The 20,535-nt window shown below is 35.5% G+C and overlaps 1 protein-coding gene across 3 annotated transcripts in view; it reads right to left on the bottom strand.

Annotated features, from left to right (window-relative positions):
• The window catches only part of LOC126176887 (dynein heavy chain, cytoplasmic), a 228,059-nt gene that overhangs the window by 134,478 nt on the left and 73,046 nt on the right, over positions 1-20,535 (bottom strand). For all 3 annotated transcript variants that reach the window (XM_049924087.1, XM_049924088.1, XM_049924089.1), the window contains 5 exons: positions 19,072-19,294; positions 16,013-16,269; positions 15,160-15,369; positions 9,427-9,573; positions 1,086-1,258 (listed from right to left, as the gene is read on the bottom strand). In XM_049924087.1, the coding sequence (XP_049780044.1) occupies positions 1,086-1,258; positions 9,427-9,573; positions 15,160-15,369; positions 16,013-16,269; positions 19,072-19,294 (1,010 nt within the window). The remainder of the gene's footprint in view (positions 1-1,085; positions 1,259-9,426; positions 9,574-15,159; positions 15,370-16,012; positions 16,270-19,071; positions 19,295-20,535) is intronic.

Below are 20,535 nucleotides of genomic sequence, written 5' to 3'. Positions count from 1 at the left end.
CAATTTCTTAAGCATGTGGAACTAACTATTACCACTTAGAATGCACCGTTTCATTTTAGTTGACATGGAAACTGACCTATTAATATTAGGTACCACATAAAGTTGAGTACATATTCAAAATTGAAATCAATTGCTGATAGTTTATCCAGAAATTCATATATTTGGTCTTCTTTTTGTTAATACAAATGCCTCTAGGTAGTGTGGCTTCTTTCAGCTGACGCAGTGTTCTCTCTAGCGAAACTCTTCCACTAATAATTGCTACATCAGCATATGCACGTATCAGGGTTGACTTTGTGCTTATGTAACCAGATATTTGAATCTTCTGAATGACTGCTTCAAGAGTTAGATTAAAAAGCACTGCAGAAAGGGCATCCACTTGTCCAACTCATTTACTAATACTGAACCATTTACTGAGGTCTTCATCACTCGCACTATGGTCTTGGAACCAGCCAACATTGGCAGATAAGTAAAACATACTTAGATGGTATACCACTCTGCCCTATCAAGACTATCAAAGGCAATATTCATCACAAGGGATGTTGAAATTTAAATGTGCCTGTCTGGTGGTCAATGCCTCCTTTGTGTGTTGGGTAACGATCTAGCCCACCTAATTTATATTTTTGTTATACCGTCCTTGATCTTCCATTGGTCAATTTCACATAGAGGGAAATAGTGTGCTGTACAGAACATATTTGTAAATGGAAACAATATTCACTCGTGATTCACAAGCCTTTCATACTTTTTTATTATATCTTCCAAAGTTGGTTCTCAATGACAAAATACTCAAATACTTGTGACATCTCTAATTTTGTTTTAAATTAAACTAATCACAACTTTACACATACTTGCATTCATCACAGTATTCCCTTTAACTGTTCTCCAACTTAGCTTCACGCTCACTCCAAATCCTCGTCTACTGGGAACAGTATGCAGTTCTCCCAGTTTGTTTACTTTATCACAATTCTCTGATTATTATGATGGAATAGAAGTAAAACACTGGACATTTAAAGTCTTCACGGAGAGTACACTAGATTTTAAAAAACAAATACTGAAGAGTTATTTTTCCACTAATTGATAATACATACCTGATGCTTTGGAAACGAGATGTTTCAACAGGGAGCAACACTTTAATATCTGCGCTGCCTGAGAATATTCCCTCCAAATACACCCACCGTCTCTGCACATCAATCCACACATCGAACAGTGCATTTATACGATTCAATTTTTCTTCCCAAGTAAGTGCTTCCTCTTCGAACACCTGTTGGAAGACACATCACCATATGAGAGACACACAAAGTAAGGAACTACTCTAGATCAGTTTGTTAAATAGGAGACATCTAGCAAAAACTGTTGTCCTAATATTACCACTACTTCCCTTGATTTCAGACATCATTTGATAGGATACTAAACTTTACCTCCACAAAACAGTAAACCAACTAAGAATAAATGTATTTATTGACAACAGTTACAAATAAAATTTCTTAATTAGTTAAGTGCCAAGCTGGTAACCAAATGGTGCCTATTTAAATTGCAGAAGACCCACTCTATTCTTTGTGTGATTCTCTCTATTTTTTTCCGTAAATAAGAAAAAAGATGAAGGTGCAAGTTCCACCAAGTTATAGATTCTTCCCAGTGACTGTGTTTCATTTAACTAAACTTGCCAGAGTAGAGCTAGCACATTCAACATCTGTGCTAGTGACGTCCTAATGAAACATCAGTTCACATCTGTATCAACAGTTTTAGAATTCATTAATACTGTATCTTTCTTCTTAACTATTTACAACCACAAAGTGATTTAGTGATTTGAATATAGAAAGCTTCTACTCCTAACAAGTTTAGAAACTGGACCCGGCCTGCACAGAAAGAACAAGCTGCAAGAAGCATCTGAATTTGCTGGCACTTCAATTGGCAGTCAAAAAGTTAACTTTTTAATGTATGATACGTCTATGAAACACTGACAATTTCATCACCAACTGTTAATGTATTTTAATAACATTCTTACATTAGCGTACATTCAAACTGAAAAATAATATTTTAACCACCTCTTTCTCTGTCTCTCATATACCAAAACATAGGAAAGATTATACCCTATTAGGCATAATTAAAAATAATGTAACCTAACTAAACATAAAATACACAAAGAGATAACCATATAGCAGTAGCCTTGCACAAAAGAGAGCTTAAAACTTCCAAATTAGCTGTTTCTTCAGAGCTGTACAAGAATATATGGTTTGTTAAAATATGAGACACAGGTTACCAACCAAAAAAGTTACACTTAATGACAATATCAGTTCATTCATTTTAAAAGAAGCCATGTTATCCCTACTGACCCAGCTCACACACAGTGGAAGAGACGTCTGTAAAATCCAGGGTCTGACATACGGTCTTTAAGTAGAAGAAAATAGATACAACAACACTCAAACTTTATTTGGTAAGAGGCTGGCAAATTCAGTGCTTAGAATGAACCTTGTGTGTTTTGTGTATAGTTTTCCATTGGACAGGTGATTGGCAAGTGGGCATAGCATCATAAGGAATGTCCCAAGTATAGCTACACTGCTACACCCAAGGATAGTCTAATGAAATCATTAGAAAGATCAATACAAACTACAAAATGATTTAGATAACATATCTGTATGGTGAAAAAAGTGGTGACTGATTCTGGACAGTAAAAAGTGTGAGGCCCTCCACATGAGTACACGATGACTGACAAATTGAAAGGTTGTCAATTCAACAGAATACCTAGAGATTTCAATTACAAACAGCTTAAATTGGAACTATCACAAAGGAAAATGTCATGAGGAAGACCAACCAGACTCTTTTATTGGTGGGACACTTAGAAGTGCAAAAAAATCATCTAAAGAGACTGTCTAAGTTACACTACTCCAACCTCTACCAAAGTATTGCTGCACAGTGCGAGGTGCTTACCCAACAGGACTGACGAAGGAAACAGCAAAATTTTGGAAAGTCCAGTTCATTTTATGTTATCGTGAAATGGAGACACTGTCATGGATACTATATATATGAGTTGGGGCGACAATCATTAAAACGAAGGCAAGACCTTTCCACAAAAAATTCAATTACCAACTTTCTCCTCGAAATGCGAAAATATTTTTTGTCAATTCCAACCTACACATAAAGATATGACCATCACGATAAGAGAGAAAAGTTTGGTGTTCATTTCTCCCACATGCTATTGAAGAGTGAAATGGTCAAGAAATTGTCTGAAAATGGTTCTGAGAACCTTCTGACAAGCACTTTCATGCATACTATAGAGAAGTGATTTAGATGTACAGTAGTTGTACAGCTAGTACAGTACAGTAACAAAAATTCCTCAACACTCAGTCATTTAAATGACAATGTGAAGCTGGCCACACATCCTATATTGACTGGTGTAGCATCTTTGGTTGACGAGTCGTGCACATTCACTGCTCTCGTACAGGTAAGTGTTTAATTGGGTAATAACAATTAATTAAGGCAATATTACATCATAATTATGTAATTTAATACCTATTTTACGTTATCAATTGAAGGTTTCACTTTTTTTTTTTTGCATATTTTCGGAAAAAGAATACATTTCATATGTGCGAATTTTGGACTAGGATTTGTTTATGTTGTGATATACTCTAAGTTACATGATTATTTCAATAAAGTAAAGTTTGTGTTGCTATATGCTATCCATTTTATTCTCTAGTAAGTAGCCGAAGTGAAAAGTTTATATAGTGTAGGCTTAGTTCTTTGTTTACTTTTTGTTTCGACATGTAAACAATACAGGTTATATCATTTTTGTTTCTCCTGAAGTTTTGAATTAGTATCCGAACTTTAGGCCTAAACTTTCTAGGAAATTTAATATATTAATTGAGTAGTCTACGAAGTTATAGGATTGTTAGTTATGGAGTGTGGTGTGAAGGTTGTTTCAGTTTCTTTCATGTAGGTAATTGTAGTAGTATGGGAACTGGGGAAATAAACAGGGCTCATTGGTTGTGTAGGATTTGCTATAGAGATAGAAAGATAATGGAACAGGTGGAGAAGATTGCTGCCCTTCAGGCAGAACTAGATAAAGCGAAACAAGATCTGGAAAGGTTAATTGGGGGAGAAGGGAAAAGAGAGGTGGGAAGTGACAACAGGTTATAGAAGTAATAGGAATAGGACGTTCTCAGACAGTGTGATTGTGAATGTGGGAAACAGGTTTGATCTGCTGTCACAGTTGGAAACTGATGAGCCACAAACAGATGTAGGAGTGGACAGGACAAATGTTCAAAAAGTGTTTTAAAAATAAGAAGTCAGAAAAAGATGTGAAGAACAATTAAGTTTTGTTGTTTGTTCACATGGTAGAGGTCTTGGACAACTGTTGCAGGATGAACTAGGGTCAGGTTAACAGGTCACAAGTTTTTTTAAACCTAGAGCAAGTCGGGGTAGGTGGTAGAGGATGTAGGTTCATTCTGCAAAGACGTAATAAAGGAAGACACCGTGGTAATGGTGGGTGGGGCGGGCAACAGCATAGATAGGAACCCTAATTATTCAATTGAGAGTGACCTGGTAAAGATAGCTTCAGCAACGAGACATACTGGTGTTCAGCTTGTGAATGTTCTGAGGCACCTTGACCGGCCTCATTTAAACTCTTCTGTTAGGAGAGTTAATTTAGAGGTGGAGTGGTTACTTGGATCAGGTATGGGGTCTCATATCGGTGTGGTTCCTGTGGACCATCAGCAGGTGGGACTCTACTAGGCATGGCCTTCACCTCAACAGGAAAGGGAAGGGAAAACTGACTGGGTTAACAGCAATTAACTTAAGGGGGGCACTGTCACAAGTGGTAAAGTACCAGTGGTTACAAGTGACAGATCAGCAGTTCTTTTAGGGTAGAGAGGGCAGAAAGAAAAGATGTTCAGAGACAGGATGAAAATGACATTCACATTGATAAAACAGGCAGCCACAAAGCAAATTTTAATGTAGACAATCCATGCAGACAGCCTCTGATCAAAACTAGAGATACTCAAAAATTGTCAGAAAAATTAGGTTCATCCAGTTATAATTCAGCCAGTGCACAAAATCAGTTATTGTTATTGCATCAGAATATCAGAGGACTAAGGGGAAAAGCTTAATGAGATGTTATTTGTGTTTAAGATTTAGAGTTGAGCAAACCAGTAGATATAATCTGCCTCTCTGAACATCATGTGACCACTCATATCTATATGTTAAATGTTACACAAGTTAGCTTCTTAATTCTGCAGAGAAAATTTGGAGAAAGGAGGAGTTGCCACATTTGTCTGAAACTGTTCATTTCAAGAATACTGATATTAATAAATTTTGCTCAGAGCAGCACTTAGAAGCTCGTGCAACAGTAGTAATAATAAGTTCTTTATAATAGTGGGCATATACAGATCACCTTTAGGAAATTTAAACCTCTTCATGAAAAATCTGGAAGCTCTGCTGTCTCATCTCATGGTAAAAAAATAGGGAAATAGTGGTTGCTGGTGATTTTAATGTGGATTTATTGAAAAGATCTGTCAGTGAACAATTATTGCAGTCAATAATACTATCATTCAATTTAGTTCCTACTGTGAACTTTGCTACTACGATACATAAATCCTCTGAGACAGCTATTGATAATATCTTTGCAGACAAATCTAGGGAAGAAAGTCATATCACAAAACCAATAGTAAATAGGCTATCTGATCATGACATGCAACATCTTGTGTTAAATGTTGAAACTTGTCAGGATAAAAAAAAATCTATTAATCTGAGTACAGGAGGGTAATAAATAAGTCAAAAATTGAGAAATTGAGGAAATTGCTCAAAGAAATGAAATGGATACATGTTTAGAATACTTCTGACTCAAATGGAAAATACAAATCATTCAGTAATAAAGTCACCTCCACTTTTGAAAATTGTTTCCCTCTAAAGGTAACTCAAATCACACAGAAATCAAAACATGATCAGTGGATTACACAAGGAATAAAGATATCACATGGGAAAAGAAGAAGACTGTATCTACTATCTAGAAACAGCTCTGATGTTAGAATTGTACTGTGTTACAAAGAATACAGCAAAATATTGATGCAAGTAATCCAGAAATCAAAGCAGCTTATTATGAAAGAAGATAATTACATCAGGCAACAAAACAAAAACTGTAGGATATAGTGAAGACAGAGACAGGTGGGGCCAAAAAGGAAGAGGAACAGATAGCTCTAAAAATAAATGAAACTTTGGTAACAAGTGCATGCAATGTTGCAAACCTCTTAAACAAGTACTTCATTTCTGTTACTGACAGCTTGGGGTTTTATGGTTCGGTGAACAGTGCAACGGGGTATCCGAAACCAGTCTTTAAAAGTAACTTCAGTAAAATGGAAATGACACTCATGTCTCCTAAAGTAGCAACATCCATCATAAAATCCTTAAAATCGAAGTATTCCATTGGATATGATAACAAATCAACGAAGTTGATCAATGAGTGCTCATGCAAGTTGAGTTCTACCTTAGGTTATTTGTGTAATCAATCTCTTATCAGCAGAAGATTTCCAGACTGGCTAAAATATGCTGAAGTTAAGCCTTGTAACAAGAAAGGGGATAAAGAGCTCCCATCAAACTATTGAGCAATTTCACTTTAGCTGGCTTTCTCAAAAATATTTGGAAAGGTTGTGTTGAAGTGTCTCCTTAACCATCTGACTGTAAATAATATATTGTCCAAGTCACAGTTTGGATTTCTTAATGGTTCCAATACAGAGAAAGCTATTTACACTTACAGTGAGAATGAACTTAATTCATTAGATAATAAATTAGAGGCTACTGGCAATTTCTGTGAGCCGTCATAAGCATTTGATTGTGTGAAGCACAGCATTCTCTTAATTAAATTAGAATATTATGGTGTCACCGGCAATGCTGCAAAATAGTTCGAGTCTTATCTATCTAACAGCAAATAAGGGGTGTCCTGAAATACCTGTGCTGTAAGCAGTCAGTCTTCATCTGACCAGGAATTAATTACATGTGGCATTCCTCAAGCTTCCATCTTGGGTCCATTGCTTTTTCATGTGTACATTAATGACCTCTCATCTGCTACATTGCCAAATGCTAAGTTTGTTTTGTTTGCAGATAATACAAACATTGCAATAAGTAGCAAGTCAAGTACAGATTTAGAAATAGCTGCTAATCAAATTTTCACTAACATTAATATATGGTTTAAAGCTAATTCACTGCCATTAAACTTTGGAAGACACACTATCTGCAGTTCAGAACCTGTAAGAGATTTCTTTCCAGCACGTGTATAACATATGAAGACATGCAGATCAAAGAGGTTAACAGTGTTAAATTTCTGGGATTACAACTTGATAACAAATTCAGTTGGGAAGGGCATACCACAGAACTGCTTAAGCGCCTAAACAAGTCTGTATTTGCAGTGAGAATGTGTCAGATGTACGAGATACTTTGCTTTCTTCATACTACTAAGTCATATAGGATCATATTCTGGGGCAACTCGTCAAACTGAGCAAAAGTTTTTAGGGTACGAAAGCATGTGATAAGAATCATTTGTGGTGTAAATTCAAGAACATCATGTAGAAACCTGTTTAAGGAACTTTGTATTCTAACTACTGATTCTCAGTATATTTATTCCTTAATGAAATTTGTTGCAAGTAATACATTTCTATTTCCAACAAATAGCTCAATACATAGTATCAATACTAGGAACAAGAACAATCTACATAAAGACCTAAAATCAGTTACCTTGGTCCAAAAAGGGGTCCAATATTCAGGAACACACATTTTCAATAAATTGCCAGCAACCATTAAAAACTTGGTTTCAGATAAAGCACGGTTTCAACAGTGTTTGAAAGACTTTTTGATAGGCAACTCCTCCTACTCTATAGATGAATATTTTAACAGAGACTGTTAAGCCAGCTTAAGTAAAAATATCTGTTAAGATTTCAGTTTTGATGGCACTTGGTCACAAGTCAAGATTAGGTATTTTGTGTATGATAAATTTATTAATAGTGCATAACAATGTTTCATTCAGACAGCAAGTTAATTCTGTAAATATTAGTTGTTCCAGTTTACCGCATTGTATTCGCCTATTTCGACAATCTCCTAACAAATGATCAGGGTAATAAGTAATATTTAAAACCCAGTTCAAATCGCAGACAATGATTTGTGGTGGCCTCTTAGTATCACCAAATATAGTGCATCATGTTAATGACACTTCCCAGACAACTCGCACAAAAATATTTACAAAAAGCCACCCTAAACTGCTGCAGAGTGATCCGCTTATTAGGTTCAGCAATACACGCGTCCATCAACAGATCAATTTGTTTGCAACTACAGGAGGAATATGTCTACCTCAAGTAACTTATATTTTATTTGTATATTATCCAGACACCACCATGTTTCTTAGGTTGAGAGGTCCCATGTATGGTCATTCTTTTGTTTCCCTAAAAGCCGTCACCACCGCACTTACCAAAGTCATCTGAACTCTGAACAAATATAATACTGTATTAGTACGAATAAGGAACCCTTTACATTTTTAGATATTGGTCATACAGAAGTAGGGGGACTGTAAGGTAAAGCCAAACCACTGCAATAAAACACACTGTTGGATAAATCATTTTGTGATATTTTTAAAATAACTTAATAATAATAATAATAATAATAATAATAATAATAATAATAATAAAGATTTTATTGTCTTTAGGCCATTACAGCAATTGACAACGTCAAATGAAGTTACAATTTATAATACAGTGTGATAAGGTATTGACTACTGATATATTTTAGCTTATATTACAATAAATGTACAGTGGGTCATCTGTTGGATTACTGCATTTTACAGTTGAAGAATTCATTGATATCATAGAACGGGTGGGCAATAAACCATTCATGCAGTCTTTCTTTGAATGTATGTTCAGGAATATCCTGTAAGGCATGTGGCAGCTTATTAAATAGCTTGTGTCCTGTGACTTCATAGCTATTTATTGATTTTGATAGCCTGTGGTAAGGCGTGTATATGTGTTTGATGCTTCTTGTGTTGTAACAATGTACATTTTCTCTACGTTTCACATCTTGTAGGTTCTTCTTCGTAAAGATTAGGACATTGTATATATAGAGGTTTATTACAGTCATAATTTTTTGTTTAGTAAATAAGGGTTTGCAGTGAGCCTTATGTGAAGAATTTGTAATTATCCTAATGGCTTTCTTCTGCAATAATAGGATGTCATGTATATGACTACAGTTACCCCACAAGATAATGCCATAGGATATTATACTCTGGAAAAATGCAAAATAAGATGATCTGATGTATGTTTCAGGTACACAATTTCTGAGTTGTCTTAATAAATAAATTACTCTAGATAGTTTACTACTAATATAGTTTACATGTTGGCTCCAGGTTAACTTTTCGTCTAACTGTCATAGCAGTAGCAGTATATTGTTTTAACATATTACCTTGTAATAAGGTGACAGCTTCATGGCTGCAACAGAATTTATGTGTTCTTTGACTTTGTTGAAGAGATCATCCCATCCTCTGATGAGACGGCACTTGTTCTGATAGTTTATCAGATCCAGTTCATAATTCTGCCACGATTCTCGAACCTAAGTATTTTAGAACATTTATCAGTCAGTCTTTTTTATTTTTATTACAAAAGAGAAACAAATACAATAAAGGTGACACTAAATTTAGCAATGATTAAAAAATATTTATGATACATATTAATCACACTGCCTGGCCTCTCGAACCAACCTTACATACCTTAACAGACACCCAAATTACTATGATTATGCTTGGATTATTTAATTAGATTTCTACATAAATCAAGGAATGTTTTAAAGTTACAAATACTTCTGCTCTAGGTACCTTCAGCTGCATTCCACACTGTTTGAATTTCCTGGCAATTGTATAATGAGAAATTACACAAACTATTATTAGGAATAAACATGAAAAATGTGTGAATAATAATTTGTGACAAAGTCTAAAAGAAAGTAATCAAACTGAAGGTATTATACAGTAAAGATCAAAACATGTCTTCTTATCAGATGGCAGCAGGCCACAGTCATACAGAGGGCGAAGCAAGACAGACCCCCCACCAAGGACACAGGCAGAGGGGACACAAAAACTAACCAGAAAAGAAATGAAGAGCAATAATTTCAGAATAACATTAACCCGGAGAGGTACACAAGTTCCCCTAATCCTCGTGCTGCGTTCTTTTTCCCACTTTCATGTAAGCTCTTTCCTTTTTTTTCCTTCCAATTCTGATTTTAATTGTTCTTGTCCACATTTATTTTTATATTTTCACCCAAATATTTAAAGTTATCTGTTTTATTGATCTTTTCATACTTGCTTCTTAGAATTCTTGTCGAGTTAATCTACGAAAGTCTTTTCAAGTGATATTTCCAGACCTGCATTTTTCAGCTGTCTCCTTTACATTCTCTACGGTTCTATTATTACGAGATCTGCAAAGGCCAATCAAATTAGTGCTTCTTTCAATCTACCCATTTGTATGTAGTTATTAACTTTTTGTTTTCCTTCCTCTATTTTCCATTCTCTTACAACTTTTTTTCAGCACCAATGTACAATAGGTGTCTTAATCAATAAGATATTGACTGTTTGAATTTTAATTCTTTTTTTTAAATTAATAAAAAATTTCTTATTTAACACAATTTTATTTCTTATGCACAAGTCAGACCAGTGGTCTAGTTGTAAAGCGCATACTTTGAATGAAAGTTCATAGTGTTGACTCCTTGTCAGACCATGGAATATTTCAGTCTTCCCTTCTTGATGACGAGAAAATTCCATGTGAACGACACATGGTTGCGGATTTCACCTGAAACTGTAGTCCCCCCGGTACAATTACTGTAGTAGACTATAGGCACCCAAGTTGCCAAACTGGCATCCAATTGAAAAACTTGCACGAGGCCACTGAGTCACACAATTATTATTATTATCTTCTTGACTTTTTTTCTCAGACTTAAGTCTGGTTAAAAATGGAACGTGACGCGGACCTCGGTCAAGCGTGACTTCCTTGTAACTGTATGGTATATGTTATATTGCGTTTAGGAACTTTCGGGTAATTGAACATGTATCAATAATTACAGATTTTTGTAGTTGTATATATATGTTTGGATGTAGCTGTATTGCATTGATGTACTGGTGAATATTGTGAGGTATGACTCCTGTAGTTGATAGTATAATTGGGATGCCACATGTCCTTGACTTCCTCAGCCAGTTGGATGTATTTTTCAATTTTTTCTCCTGTTTTCTTTTGTATATTTGTTGTGTTGGGTATGGATATTTCAATTAGTTGTGTTAATTTCTTCTTTTTATTGGTGAGTATGATGTCAGGTTTGTTATGTGGTGGTGTTTTATCTGTTATAATCGTTCTGTTCCAGTATAATTTGTATTCATCATTCTCCAGTACATTTTGTGGTGTGTACTTGTATGTGGGAACGTGTTGTTTTATTAGTTTATGTTTTATGGCAAGTTGTTGATGTATTATTTTTGCTACATTGTCATGTCTTCTGGGGTATTCTGTATTTGCTAGTATTGTACATCCGCTAGTGATGTGATCTACTGTTTCTATTTGTTGTTTGCAAAGTCTGCATTTATCTGTTGTGGTATTGGGATCTTTAATAATATGCTTGCTGTAATATCTGGTGTTTATTGTTTGATCCTGTATTGCGATCATGAATCCTTCCGTCTCACTGTATATATTGCCGTTTCTTAGCCATGTGTTGGATGCGTCTTGATCTATGTGTGGCTGTGTTAGATGATACGGGTGCTTGCCGTGTAGTGTTTTCTTTTTCCAATTTACTTTCTTTGTATCTGTTGATGTTATGTGATCTAAAGGGTTGTAGAAGTGGTTATGAAATTGCAATGGTGTAGCTGATGTATTTATATGAGTGATTGCTTTGTGTATTTTGCTAGTTTCTGCTCGTTCTAGAAAGAATTTTCTTAAATTGTCTACCTGTCCATAATGTAGGTTTTTTATATCTATAAATCCCCTTCCACCTTCCTTTCTGCTTAATGTGAATCTTTCTGTTGCTGAATGTATGTGATGTATTCTATATTTGTGGCATTGTGATCGTGTAAGTGTATTGAGTGCTTCTAGGTCTGTGTCACTCCATTTCACTACTCCAAATGAGTAGGTCAATACTGGTATAGCATAAGTATTTATAGCTTTTGTCTTGCTTCTTGCTGTCAATTCTGTTTTCAGTATTTTTGTTAGTCTTTGTCTATATTTTTCTTTTAGTTCTTCTTTAATATTTGTATTATCTATTCCTATTTTTTGTCTGTATCCTAGGTATTTATAGGCATCTGTTTTTTCCATCGCTTCTATGCAGTCGCTGTGGTTATCCAATATGTAATCTTCTTGTTTAGTGTGTTTGCCCTTGACTATGCTATTTTTCTTACATTTGTCTGTTCCAAAAGCCATATTTATATCATTGCTGAATACTTCTGTTATCTTTAGTAATTGGTTGAGTAGTTGATTTGTTGCTGCCAGTAGTTTTAGATCATCCATGTATAGCAAATGTGTGATTTTGTGTGGGTATGTTCCAGTAATATTGTATCCATAATTTGTATTATTTAGCATGTTGGATAGTGGGTTCAGAGCAAGACAGAACCAGAAAGGACTTAATGAGTCTCCTTGGTATATTCCACACTTAAGCTGTATTGGCTGTGATGTGATTTTATCTGAATTTGTTTGGATATTAAGTGTGGTTTTCCAGTTTTTCATTACTGTGTTTAGAAACTGTATCAATTTAGGATCTACTTTGTATATTTCCAAAATCTGCAGTAACCATGAGTGGGGTACACTATCAAAGGCTTTTTGGTAATCAATGTATGCGTAGTGTAGGGACCTTTGTTTAGTTTTAGCTTGATATGTCACCTCTGTATCATTATCAGTTGCTCTTTACATCCTCGTGCTCCTTTGCAGCAGCCTTTTTGTTCTTCATTTATAATTTTGTTCTGTGTTGTATGTGTCATTAATTTCTGTGTGATGACTGAAGTTAATATTTTGTATATTGTTGGTAGGCATGTTATGGGGCGATATTTAGCTGGGTTTGCTGTGTCTGCTTGATCTTTAGGTTTCAGATAGGTTATTCCATGTGCAAGTGTATCAGGGAATGTGTATGGGTCTGCAATGTAACTGTTAAATAATTTAGTTAGACGTGAATGTGTTGAGGTGAACTTCTTTAGCCAGTAATTTGCTATTTTATCATTTCCAGGGGCTTTCCAATTGTGTGTAGAATTAATTGCTCGGGTGACTTCATGTTGCAAAATTATCACTTCAGGCATTTGTGGTATCATCTTGTATGTGTATGTTTCTGCTTGTATCCACCGTGCATGCCTGTTATGTTGTACCGGGTTTGACCATATGCTGCTCCAGAAGTGTTCCATGTCTGTTATGTTTGGTGGAGTGTCTATTTTAATGTGTGTGTTATCCATTGTTTGGTAAAATCTCTTTTGGTTTGTGTTGAATGTTTGGTTTTGTTTCCTTCTATTTTCACTTTTTTTGTATCTTCTAAGTCGTTTGGCCAATGCTTGCAATTTCTGCTTTTTTTCATCTAATTGCTCTATTGCTTCTTGTTTTGAGATTTTACCTAACCTTTTTCGTTTTTTGTCTGATATTTCATTTCTTATAAATTGTGTTAGCTGTCCGATGTCTTTTCTCAGTTTTTCTATTCTGATCTGTAACCTGTGTTGCCATGCTGGTTTTGTGCGTTTCTTCTGTGTGTTGGTTTGTTCTGATCTCTGCCTAGTGTGTATATTTAGTGTAGTGAGTGCTCCTATATAAACCAGTAGTTTTAACTCTTCCATAGTTGTGTTTTCATTTATTTTGTTGTGTATGATTGTGTTGATAGTTTTTATTGTTGTTTCGACTTGTGGGTTATTTGGCGGTCTATGCAAGAATGGTCTAATGTCTGTATTTGTGTCTTTGTATTCTATATATGTCAGCTGAAATTTCTCTTCTATATCTAACACGTGTCTCTGTTCGTGTTCTATTTGTGCTTGTTCTGGTGGCTGTCTTAAGATTTCATTTTCCTCTGACTGTTTAATTGATGCGTGTTGGTCTTTGTTTGTTTGCTCTGGGATGTTTGAGTCCATTACTGTGTTTTCTTCCTCTTCTGATTGCACATTATTTTGTTCCAGTATTTTTTGTACTTGTTGTTTGATGTTTTCTAATTCTGACTGGGGTATCCTGTTATTTTTTATTATTACACGGATCTGATCAGCTAGTCGTTGTTCTGTTAAAAATTTTAATTCCGGGTATCTGGTAATAAATGTTGTGTATACTTGTGATCTGTATCCAGTTGTGTTGGTTCCTAGGTTTGTTGCTTGGTAATAACAGAACATGAGGTGTCGATTAACTTCATCTGACCATCTCATCCTCTGTCTTTGTTTTCCTTCTAGGGTGGTTGCAGGAAGCATATCCTGCAAAACACCTCTATTCGGATTTAAATCCTTTTCCAGTTGGCTAGCAGTGTCGTTACCATTGTGGGCGGGCATAGGGTTCAAGCGTCGTCCCCGACCATGACGGCGCTTGTCCGAGGCTTCTTTAGTTCTGTCCTGAACCAAGTAATCACACTAAAAGGGGGGTTAGCCCTATTAGTGGTTTGTTCTTTTCGTCGCCTTTTACGACTGGCAGAACATACCGGAGGCCTATTCTTTTCCCGGGCCTCCACGGGGTTTATTATTATTATTATTATTATTATTATTATTATTATTATTACAATATATATCAATATAGTTCATTTACGTAATATTTTCCATTAATGCTTCATTTTTAATCAACTTGTTTACATGATTATAAAATCTGCATCTGTATGTGCATAGAGAAAAATTGCTAACGGGTTGTTTCATGGGGAAATGACATGAGGTTCGCAGCTGTGGCAGTTTTGCCAGGGATGCAGGATCACCTCAGTAAGGCTCTGCATCAGGCATACAAAGGCACACAAAGTGAAAAAAATGTTACACTTAGCCTTTTTTTAAAAAAAAGCTGGAAGGACTGCAGGAAACAGGACTATTCTTGTATCAAGTAGAATAGCTCAGAACTGGTCTAGGGTGAAATCAAAATTACATCTAAGAACACTTAATATTGCACTTCTGTTGTCTGCCCTAGTCAAATACCAAGATAACTGAAAATATAGCTCTCTTAATTAAAAGCATTCACTACTCACTTGTTTCAAAAATTCTTCTAGAGCCATTTCTCCTTGTGCCACAAGTATGATGTCTTTAACAATTGATTCATTCTTTTGAAGATCAACATCCCATACCATTCCTAAATTGAGCTCAGAAAGAACCCAATTTACACGCAGTTGTTTCATCAGAAGCTTCCAGTGACGTTCCTTCAACGCATCCGATTTTAGTTCAACGATCATCATGTTGATCTATGAAGGAAGTTTGTATTAATATAATTCACATGAGTCAGTTTCACAAGTCTTCAATCAATTTCATCACACATTAAAGAAGTAGTATAATTAAAATTTCAGGAGGTCCATTTGATGTAACTTTATGTGCAACAAAGAGGCATGTACACTAGAACTTGGACAAATTATGACTAAATAACAAAATGCTACTTCCCCATTAATGCACACACTTTTCAGACACACTTCATTCTCACAAACACAGTGGAGAAATTATGGACCCTAATACAAACTTTTGCGTCTTTGGGTTAATTATTACACACAAATGCAAGAAGTAGTTAGTAAAAAAACAACAGGCACACAAGACACTACGTTTACAGTGCAGAGTGTGCCTCTGTGACAGAAATTGTGTCAAACTAAAAACCTAAAAGTTCTGGCATTTTCTGTCACTAATCACATGTGTGTGCATGTGCAGGCATCATGCAAATCTGCTCCTTTTGGCCAGAAATTCACTCTGTCATGTTCACTACCCATACACAAGTTTCATAGTTTCATACACCCAATAACTACAAAGAACCTGCTTTCGACATCACTGAAATCTGATAAAAACTTCATTTCATACTAAACATTAATACCAGAAAGTACAATGAAAAACAATTTAACATACCTTTGTGTACCCCAATAACATCTTTCTAACATATTCATAAGACGCATATTGGCGAAGTCTTGCAGGAAGTTCCTTCAGCTGGCTCAGCAATGTATCTAGCTGTGCTCGTATTTTGCGTGGCTGTACAGATAGCCAAGGTTTCTCGCGGATTTCATCAATTTGTGCCCAGATGCGAGACAATTCTGACCAAACACCTCTGAGATCTTGTAGTTCTTCGAACACCACTTGCATTCGATCTTCACTTGTGCTCACACCACCTGCATTGAAACAAGCACCTTCTAAACTAGTCTATATTAAAATTTCCATCATTATGACTGACTCCTTTGTCATCACATGGTAACCGATACAGTGTTAATAAGAACTAAGTACATTTTGTGTAGAGAACAGCTAATCATAACATGTAGTTCTGAGGAAATTTCATAGGTAGGAGAGAAAACAATGATACTTGGAAAATTACGCATTAATGATAATGATACACTTCTACATTCAGCTGAATAGTGCAGTAACATTTCTTTACATTAAACACTGGGTCATATGAATAAAAAAGAGAGAGAGAGAGAGAGAGAGAGAGAGAGAGAACATTCTTCAGAGAAGATTCTCAGCACAAAAGAATATTCTCTGAGAAAGCATATTCTCTGATGAGGGAGTTCTTTCTCAGTATTTCCACTCCTCCTTGAGAAGATTTTACTTTTGTGTGCATCAACAAATCATTAAGATGATTACAGATACTTTATGAAAATGCATTTTCTTGTTATGTTATTGAATTTTCAACATGTGGTAAACTTGTTTGTTATTGAAGTTAGGTGAATACGTAACACAAACAAAATTTTATGGTTAGATGACATTTTCATCTACTCCAAACCGTAACGCTTGTCATATTGGTTAAATAAGATGCATAATGGTCCACTTGCGCATCTAGTATGTAAGTAGTTGCCCACGCGTTTCATTACAAGGAACAAGTCACTAGGTTTGTAATAACCCACTTATTAATTTTTCTGATCTACCTACTGAATTTTAAAATAAAAAATATATTATTTATGCTGTAAGAAAATATTATGAACTTCTGAAAATATACCTAAGTCTTCTGATACACCAGTCTGAAAACTTGGCTCTTTTAAGGTAACGGGGGATAATATGGCCATACAGCAGCTTTCCTGGCAATGGAAATATCAGCTATGGAAAAAATGGATGGAATGCGAAAAGCACAAAGAAAAGTAAACATATTTATAGACTCATCTTTCCCTGATAAAGAGAAAGCACATTCAGCAGTATCAGATGGTTTAAATTACTTGGTTACATAATTGCAGATAATTACTGTACATGGATTTGCTCTTAAGTTAATAATGTAGGATGTGCTTGTAATGAGCCCTTGGATCATTGAAATAGAAATCATGTGAAAATGAGCCAACTGCAAAGTACGTCATTATTTAATATGAAGACACCATTCAATTTCGATTTTTGTAGTGCCACACAGGTATGTGTGTGTCTGGTATTTCATGCGATGACGTCATTAAATGAAGGGAGAGGGTGAAACTGTGGCAAAACATGGAGTTATTCCTAATTATGTAAATCTGATAGCATGTCATAAATTAGCCCCAATTTTAATTTTCCATGCTTAAGAATAAAATTATGTATTAAATGCAGAGTGAAAATAGTGTAATGCAAAATGGACATGAAAATACTTGTTTTGTGTTTTGATGAACATTGTAGTTCTGTTGCATAGTTTGTTTTTTGTTTTTGCAACGAATTATATAATTATGTGGTGATAAATGTGTGTAAAATTATATAATGTATTTAGGTTTAAGTATTTAAATCTTATAAAAAACTGTCAATGAATTGTGGCCCTTTTTATGAATTATTCTGATTAATGTAGTGTCGCGTGACCCGACTCAAGACTTGGGATATGAGCAGGAAAAGGAGGTCTGTTGTCCATTGTGGTAAGTTCGGAGCAGCAAAGTGCCGCAAGTGTAAGCATGGATGCCAGCGTATGTGAATAAACTGTGAAGGAACAACATGAAAGTGCTTAGGTGCGAGACAATAAACCATGTGTACGAATTGCACCAAATACTAATTATCCAGATTGGATTTATTTGTGAACTTAAAGATGCATGGCCACAAAGTTAGCTTTTTAAATAAATAAGTTTCAATCTGAATTTGTATAGTGTACCTCATTTTGCGCAAGGTTGTGGTATAGACAACTGTGTATTCAATTCACCACTGTTCACAGGCTAGCCAATATACGACTCAGTATTAGGGGTGCAAATGCAACCGTTCACTACCAACCCCCTTTGCAGATGAGCCACGTGAAAAATAGGTAGTGAACGAACCCATGTACAGTTGCAGTCTGTTAAATGATAACGAAAATGCTTCAATTTTCACTTAGTTTCAAAGGTCCCCATATTCTTTCATTATTTTTGGAAAGGAAGTTCACCAGGCAAATAATTTTTTTTATTGTTAAGCCTATATAAACCTCTATTGCTTCTCTCTTCAGTATTTCTTTGGGCTACATGTATCTTTCCTTGCCTTCCAAGCAACGTAAGTTCTGCCACTGTTACTAAAAAAAACCTCTGTAAAGCTGTAACTTCGACAGAACTTACTCAGCTCTAAGTATACTACAGAGTTCATTTCAAAAAAGGAGAAAATTCTCGACTTATTAGAAGCTCTTCTAGTTTTATTCATACAAAATCGGAAAACATTATTTGTCTTGAGCAACTTCCCCCTCCCTTTCGCTCATGGTGACAACATTCTCGGGTGAAGTATATTCTCAGACACACTTTATTCACACAAAGCTGAGAATGTTCTCTGAAATTCTGAGTATAAAATATATTCTCCATTTTATTCACACAACTCATTGTTCTTAATATACAGGCTAAGGAAAAAGTGTGCAATAAGGTAACTCAATATCTTTGCAGTTAAATAGAGTACCTAGGGAATTACAAGCTTCATAGCAGGAAATACTGATGTTACTAAAATAAATATTTGTTTCTATTGTGCTCTTTACATTATTCTAAACAAATAATCCTGTACAACAGCACAAGATATCAAAAAAACAAAGAAACCTGGTTCTTGTAGCTCCAGTGCTTCCTTAGCTTTGGCAACATTGTCCCGCTCTTCTTTAAGTCTGGCAAACTTTGTTTCATACATATGTAGTTGTTGTAGTGCATCATCAGGCCGTAAGTGTCCTTCCACAGGCTTATTACGTTCCCAGTCATTCAAAAAGTCATTGGTACGAGCCTCCACTGCCTTATCTTCCGTCACAATTTTCATCTGCAAACTTGCAACCTACAAGAAATGAAAATACCATCAGCAGCTGCAGTTACAACCCTGAAGCAAAACTTTAAAAGCCGACTTTTTTCCTTTCATACAAAAGTATAGAAGGATGTACAATTTATTGCAATATTATTTAAATAAAAAGTCCAGGTTGGTGTGTAAATACTGACAATGCAAAGTACTGCTCATCTTGAAAGCTGTCAAGATATAAACAGACACATTAAACCTAAGATAAAGATTAAAGCCCAAACTTTTGTTCCACCTAGTAGCAATAAGAATCTAGACACATCAAGGTGTATACAAACTTAAGATACAGTGACATGTGCTCAGTTTTCTCTGCTCTGCAGAAGATTTTAAGTTTAAAAGGTCAGCAGTCACCTGATATTTTTACAAGTCTATTCACCATCCAGCACTACATCTTAAACTACCTAATGATTTGTCATCATAATTGATACTTGTTTCAATACACTTTTTGTAACAGAGTGCAACAAGTTAATGCTTCTGTCAATGAGAAGATGAGAAAATAGCCAACAATTCTCAAGAAACACAAAAAGGGCAGTTTGTTACACAATTTAACACTCCACAGAAAACATATCGTGCAAATTTTGTGTGAAACAGACTAATTACTCCAGTAAATTGTAGTAAAATATACTTATTTACACAAACATTTTTACAACTATCATCTTCTGAAACAATTTCAAACATAATGTAATTTGTCATTCACAAAAGTCACTTTTGTATTTGCTGAGGCATGACAACGCCACAAAACCATTATGTTGGCATAAATGTCACTATTCTAACCAATGATGTGTGCTCATGCCAAAAGCCCAGGAGCTGCTCTGGGGAAGAGGAAACACTCGATATATAGGTCAATCTATGGGAGAGCAGATATTCCAAACGCCACTTAGAGATCCTTGGAGAAAAAGCACAAAAAGTGACCAAGGAAAATCATCAAAACAACTGATGTGCAGAACCAAGAGCAAGGCACAATATGAAAGCCACGTCTCTAAGTCGATCTCACTCAAAGAGCTCACTAGCCAGCCTATCACCGCCAACACATACAAGTCAATGGTTCTGCCCATACGACACTCCATGTGCAGCATCCATGATAGCTTTCCTCACTACTATGGCGCGAGACCCACACCTACTCATCTGTCGCCTAATGTACGCTCACTGGTGGGGATACTAAACTCTCATTTCTTTATGCTACAAGGACAACAATTATTTCAAGAAAACTCGCCAAAACTATGCTA

The sequence above is a fragment of the Schistocerca cancellata genome, chromosome 3 (genome assembly GCF_023864275.1).
Source record: "Schistocerca cancellata isolate TAMUIC-IGC-003103 chromosome 3, iqSchCanc2.1, whole genome shotgun sequence".
NCBI classification, from domain to species: Eukaryota; Metazoa; Arthropoda; class Insecta; order Orthoptera; family Acrididae; genus Schistocerca; species Schistocerca cancellata.
This window is presented reverse-complemented; position numbering and strand designations above follow the sequence as displayed.